Genomic DNA, 7073 nt, shown 5'->3' with positions numbered 1-7073 from the left:
TCAAGATTTAATGTCCTGTCGTAAAATATAAATTTATTATCCAACAAATTACTAATTAAAAATAAGAAGGGTGATGGTGCTGATAATTATGATGAGTATGGAAGCTAGACTTATATATTCTCTACTAAGATGCTTTTCATAACATTCAAATTTTCAAATTAGCCTGGTCTTTTTCATGAGATATTGTTTAGGATTATCTAAACATTAAATACATTTTTACCAATTTTATTTATAATTAATTTTTTTTTACATTTTTTTTCATATTTTTTCTCACTATTTCTCTCTCGCACTTACTCTCTTATAAATAAGAACATTTTTTTAAAAAAATACATTTCTTATATATTTATTATTTTTAATTAATGTTCTCAAATTTCATAAATCACACTATTTAGTTATTTGGATCTTATAAAAATGATTAGAAGAGGAAATAGAAATGAAGAGAAAAATAATATGAAATTTTTGTTAATTTGTGAGTTGAATTTTTGCTCAATTTTCTTCTCAATTCCTTCTAAATTATTTCGAGTGCAAATGAATGACTAAAATAAGTTCCTATTGGTATATGAGCTATGACAAAATAAAGTAAAATTATTTTAGAAGAATTTAGGATAACTTTTTTTTAAAAAAATTATTTTCACATTTCATACAATAAAACTTCTTTCACATATTTTTTTTTGGTATAACTTAGACTATCTTCAAATTACTTTGAGTTTAAGACTAATTTTTGTCAAGCCGGAAACTTTAAGGTTAAAATCGTCCCAAAAAGTATCATTTTTAAAATTCAAACTTGTGAATGGGACTACTTACCATTTTAATTAGCACAAGTGCTTTCACATGTTTATGCAAACAGATACTCCATATGGTTCATTCATTCAACCGCTTCACTCTTCACAATATTGCCCCCAAATCATGAACCAAATCAGAATCTTGAACTCGTGTCTGTTATCTCTTCCATAGTACTACTATTCCTCTCTTCCTATGTGTCTTCTACTCTTCCCATAAGCTCCATAGTGGATACATATATACATACATATATATATATATATATATATGTTCGCACCCTTTCATTATCTAATAGCATTCTATATAATATTAGGCCGGTCACATATTTGAGTTTCAAGTGATTCCTAGTCAACAACATCAAACGAATTTTTAGTTTCTTTACAAAAACAAATTATCTACGGTTTTGTATTTATATCTATCTTTGTATAAATAAATAAATGTAATATTCTAGTTCTGAATTTAAAGTTTAATATTTGGCTTTTAATTTGATATGATTTATATAAGTTATTCTGTTGAGAGGCGGGATCTGTGCATACTGATACAAATTCACACTTTTTTTCTTTTTCTTTTTATTTTTTTGCAATACAAATCCTCTATAAAAGTGCCCTATGCTACCCCTACACACAACCCCCCCACAACACCCCCGCAGCACCTTCCTTAATTCTCTCTCCCTCTGTTTCTTTCTTCAGACTCTCTCCCTCTCTCCCTCCCTCAACGTAACACAGACACAAACAACTTAGAAAACTCAAATCATGTGTCAGCTTCAATCTCCTGATGATCTTCTTCCCTGCAAATGCAATGATCCAAATTCCGGTTACCTTAAACACCCAGAACCAGATATGTCAGAACCATTGATCCTCAAACCTGTGAATCAAATCGATCTCTCTGATGCCTTCAAAGAGGTTGTCTCTATTGGCAAGATTGCTCTGCCTATGATCCTCACCGGTCTTCTTCTCTATTGTCGTTCTATGATCTCCATGCTCTTCCTCGGCCGCCTCAGTGAGCTGGCTTTGGCCGGGGGCTCCCTCGCCGTCGGGTTCGCCAACATTACTGGTTACTCCATTCTCTCCGGTCTCGCCGCCGGAATGGAACCCATTTGTGGACAAGCTTTTGGGGCTAAGAGATTCACCATGCTCGGTCTCTGTTTACAGAGAACGATTCTTCTTCTACTTTTCACCTGTATCCCCATATCTCTGCTTTGGATATATATGAAGAAAATTCTTCTGTTTTGTGGTCAGGATGAAGCCATAGCCACACAAGCCCAATCCTATCTTGTTTATTCTATCCCTGACCTCTTGGCTCAATCGCTTTTACACCCATTACGGATTTACCTTCGAAGTCAATCCATTACTCTGCCTCTAACGCTCTGTGCCATTTTATCTGTTGTGCTTCATGTACCCATCAATTTCTTCCTCGTTTCTCACCTTAATCTGGGAATCAAAGGCGTTGCTCTTGGTGGGGTTTGGACTAACTTCAACCTCGTGGCTTCTTTAATCCTGTACATCATTTTCTCAGGGACGCATAAGAAGACCTGGGGAGGTTTTTCCTTCGAGTGTTTCACGCAATGGAGGAAACTTCTCAATCTGGCGGTTCCTAGCTGCATTTCAGTCTGCCTCGAGTGGTGGTGGTACGAGATCATGATTTTGCTCTGTGGGTTGCTTCTGAATCCTAGAGCCACCGTAGCTTCCATGGGCATTTTGATCCAAACCACGTCTCTTCTCTACATTTTCCCATCTTCCATAAGTTTCAGTGTTTCAACCAGAGTTGGAAACAAGGTTGGCGCTCAAGAGTCAACTAAAGCAAAGCTCTCTGCTATTGCGGGTCTCTCTTGCAGCTTCGTCTTGGGCCTCTCTGCTCTGGCTTTTTCTGTAATGGTGAGGAACGTGTGGGCCAGTATGTTCACTAGGGACAAAGAAATTATAACCCTAACCTCCATGGTTTTACCTATAATAGGCCTCTGTGAACTGGGAAATTGCCCGCAAACGACAGGATGTGGAGTTCTGAGAGGCACAGCGAGGCCAAAGGTTGGTGCTCACATAAACTTGGGATGTTTCTACCTTGTGGGAATGCCTGTGGCCATAGCTCTGGCTTTCTTCTCTGGGTTTGATTTTAAAGGTCTCTGGTTAGGCCTTCTGGCTGCCCAAGGCTCGTGCGCAGTGACGATGCTTGTGGTTCTGAGCCGAACGGATTGGGAACTAGAGGCCCAAAGGGCGAAGAGACTCACAGGAACAGGGGAGGCTGTGGTCGAGACAGAGAAGATGCCCAAAGATGAAGAAAGCCAGCAAGATTCTTCAGGCTGATGATTCAGATGCAGAAAATAAGCAATCGTGGAATTAACTAATTTCCTTTACTAAACCCAGGAAAACCCCCAAAAAAAAAAAGAGAAAAAAAATCTTTGGAGACTTTGTCTTTTGCTGTATAGGGTAGTAGATAGAGCAGAAAGGGCCGAAGACTTATTTTAATTTTAATTTTTTATTTTTGGTAGAGGGGTAGTTGGGGAATTTCCCTAGCGGCGCGCCTATTCCAAGGACAAATGCTAGTTCCTGTGAAATTCAAATACTACATTTTACAAAGCGTTGAATCTCATAGGAAGTAGCAACTTGTATTAATTTCCAAGGAGTAACCATTGTTGCTGTAACCTCAAGTTGATCCTCTGTTTTTCTGTTTCTTGTTTTCCCCTCCTTTTCGGCTTTTATATCAAGGGGGAAACCAGTTACATCATAATCCTAACTACCATTGATTCGTTCGGTCTTTGTCACCCTTTGTTCTGTTGTTTAAAAAGAAGTAATCAATAAGCTCCGATTAGATTTAGATCATGGACAAGCTTCCCCATGTTCGTGTGCTCTGTTTCAAGTAGCACTCAATAAATTTGGAAGAAAAAAACTAACGATATTAGAAAGGGTCTCAAGACTCAAGACCAAACTTAGATTGATCTCATCAAAATTAGTAAAATCAAGGAGTTGCGAAACTCTATCAAGTAAATTTTAACATAGTTGCATGTTTAAAACCCAAACTCTAAGACTAATGATTAAGATAATATAACTTCCTATCAATTTAGCTCTAGTTAGTCCCCCCCCCCTCTTAGAAGGTATTTAATACGCATGTTCTTTGTATCAAAACTGTGTTTTCTCGCAAAAGTGACCTTGTGTTGACAAGTTTGATCATGTTTTCAAATACTTTCTTTTTCATACATAGAAAAAGCCATCTTTTTACACTTTTTGAAGAAATATGCTCTCTGTGACAAAATCACATTTTGATAGAAGTAATTGTATTTTGAGACAAGCTCAAATGTACTTTTATATATGAATTTTTATGCTTACAAGAACTCATTTGTTGGGAGAACATGTTCTTCATGCCAAAACCTCAGTTTGGCAAAAGCAACCATATTTTGATGAGTTTGAAATGTTTTCAATCACTCCATTGTTCACGCATAGAAGAAGCCACTTTTGGGGTTATTGTGTAACTTTAAATTATGTCATTGGAATTAAGCTAATTATGTCTCAGAAATGGCATTAGTATTGATGACATAATACATTGAGATGTTTAGTCCATTCTCACGCGTTGTTGGCACATTAATTAAATGAAAATGGTTTGCTTCTTGGTGTATTTGATTTGGCTATAATTGAAAGAAATGGCTCTTGGCATATTTACACAAGTGGCTATCAATTTTCATTCTCATTTCGAAGTGGATAATGCAAAGGCACCAACAATGGACGAATGGTGTGATATTAATTACAATTTTATTAACATTATCGTTACTCAATATAATAATTCATGACCATAAAAATATCTTTCCAAGAAAAAAATCTCTCTGTCATTGTATTCCCACAAAAATCTGCATTAGAATGTACTCATCCTTTTTTTTTTTTATAAGAACCAATCTCTCTCATAATAATGTTCCTAATTATAATAAATAAATTCTTTTTGTTTAAAATTTTAAACTAGTTTTTTTTTAAACTTTTACCTTCATTGAATATATGCCACTTATTATTTCTCTGTAATAAATTTTCACTTATTATCTCTTATTTACTCTCTTTGAAAAAAATATGTATATATCTTAAACATTTATTGTGTTAACCAAACTTAACTAACATTCTAAACCACATGATTTTGGTAATTGTTTCTTATGAGAAGGGACCAAGGAAGTAATGTTTTCAACAATTTGATGGAGATCAAAATACATGTAGAATTACAATATAAATGAACCCACATGTACACAAGCTCGGTTGTTTTGAGGAACTCCATTCAATGTGTAGGGTTGTCTGAAGGAGAAGCATATTGAGTTATAAAATTTAAGGAAAATTAGCATGTAAGTCCCTATAATTTCACTTCATTTTAAATGAAGTCATTGGATTTTTTTTCTTTTTATTTGATCTTTATAATATAGTTATTAGTTATAATATTTATAATTTGTTATTTTGCAAGATAAACTAAATTAGTAGTTGATGACATAATTCTCACTTAACATATACTTAGATTAATTTTGTCATATGAATCTACATAAAATTAAAATAAACTAAATCCAAATTATATATAGATGTAAGTAGATAGTTATGAACATAATATTTTTTATTTTTATGTTCATAATAAATAAATTTTATTCCATTTTTTAATTTTTAATAAATCTGATTTCATTTTTTTTAATTTTGTAACGACTTACATATTGCTTAATCAACATCTACATTGCCTGAGTATAAGAAAATGTTTATAGTTAATAAAACTATAAGGAACCAATAAGAATTATGGGAAATTAATTAAAAATCAAGTAAAATCATCAGGACTAATGAATTAGTTTTATAAATTTAAACATAATAAAAAGCGGGATCTCTTTTGTTAATTTTGATTTTCAAAATTAAAAAAAAATAAAGGGGACTTTGTGTGATGCTCGGAGCTTCCATGGATAATATTATGGGTTTTGACTACGAATGTGAATAGACTTGACGAGATGATGTTCAACACTGTGCGCAAACTTTTGGTGGGGCAATAATACTTCGGGTTCTCTTATTATTGGAGCAAGGACGAATATAATTTTTTTATCCGTAAAAATTAAATTATATAATATTTACTATAACATTAACAATAAAATTTTATAAGAGAATCTAAGTGAGTTGAGATATATGTCCATTATGCATTGAAATAGGCCTATTCCCTTGCAAAAAAAGTTCTCATTTGGCACTCATCACAATAACGAGCACCGTGTACTCATGAATGGTTCGATCTGATTTAATATGCAATATTTTTAATAATAACCTTATTTTTGAAGAAATATTAGTTATAAAATTATCTTTATTTTAAATTATGTATCAATTAAAACAAAAAATTAATTAAAGTATATAAAAGATTTGAATTCAATCTAGACCATCCAAAATTAATTTAGATGATCCAAATTACAATGAGCACTCTATGCACATCATTATGATGAGCATGGAATATGCTCCCTAAAAAATTACTTGAAAAATATCTATAAATTATCTACCAATAAAATTATTATATTACTAGTCGGATTCAAATCTCCACTAAAAGTGAGTCATATTATCATTAATTAATTGAATAAACTTTTGTTGACATTACCAATAATAATAGAATATTTATATTATTTTTAGTTAAAAAAATTTTGGGAGAATGACAAAAAAAAAGGAAGCTGAAAATTATTAAATCTCAAATCAGGTTTAGTAACAATAGTTTATTTGGTATCGACAATATTGAATTTAAAAATAACAATAAATTTTTGTTGACATTTCTTATTTCACAATTACAAATTTCTAACTTTTTTGGTCATTTTTCCAATTTTTTTTGCTTAGTTAATATTTTTTGAATTGATTAAATTTTAAATTTTATAGAAGAGATGGATGGGAACATTAGTGGAGATGACAAAGAAAGGAATTATTTATGCAGATTCAGATTTTCACCATGAAAAGTGAGCAACTGGCCCTTCAAATCGCGAAATGCACAATTGACACATTGTGATGATAAAGGTTAGGTCTGAGTCTGAGACTTAGGGGACCCCTTGGCTTATTTTCTTATAGCTTTGCTTGTTGCTTTGACTTTTCTTTTCAGAGACAGTTATGTTAGCAACTACATTGGTTGCGGATTTATGTAATTTCTTCCATCATGTGATGATCCCCTCCTCCTCTCTTTCAAAAAGGAGAATAAAGTTGGCATGTATTGGTCATAAAGAGCTATGATCATCAGTCAACAAATATTGATTCAATTGATAATGATGTAGTTTATAATTCACGTTAGTTTCAATTCGGTTACAAATTGAGGACTTTGTACTATGTAAATATTTTTTG

The 7073-nt window shown here is 32.7% G+C and overlaps 1 protein-coding gene across 1 annotated transcript; it reads left to right on the top strand.

Moving 5' to 3' along the window:
* The first annotated feature begins 1432 nt into the window (after positions 1 to 1432).
* On the top strand, positions 1433 to 3520 carry LOC114761119 (protein DETOXIFICATION 49-like). Its single transcript, XM_028950439.1, has one exon. The coding sequence runs from the start codon at positions 1533 to 1535 to the stop codon at positions 3078 to 3080; it is 1548 nt and encodes a 515-aa protein (XP_028806272.1). The 5' UTR covers positions 1433 to 1532; the 3' UTR covers positions 3081 to 3520.
* Positions 3521 to 7073: the final 3553 nt, after the last annotated feature.

The sequence above is a fragment of the Neltuma alba genome, unplaced genomic scaffold (assembly GCF_004799145.2).
Source record: "Neltuma alba isolate B1F8T4 unplaced genomic scaffold, ASM479914v2 tig00011083_pilon, whole genome shotgun sequence".
Lineage (NCBI taxonomy): Eukaryota > Viridiplantae > Streptophyta > Magnoliopsida > Fabales > Fabaceae > Neltuma > Neltuma alba.
The sequence above is the reverse complement of the archived record's forward strand: the minus strand, read 5'-3'. Positions and strand labels throughout refer to the sequence as shown.

Bases quoted from the DNA above. Each gene is read 5' to 3' on its own strand.
- LOC114761119 (XM_028950439.1), top strand. From the start codon at position 1,533: ATGTGTCAGCTTCAATCTCCTGATGATCTTCTTCCCTGCAAATGCAAT.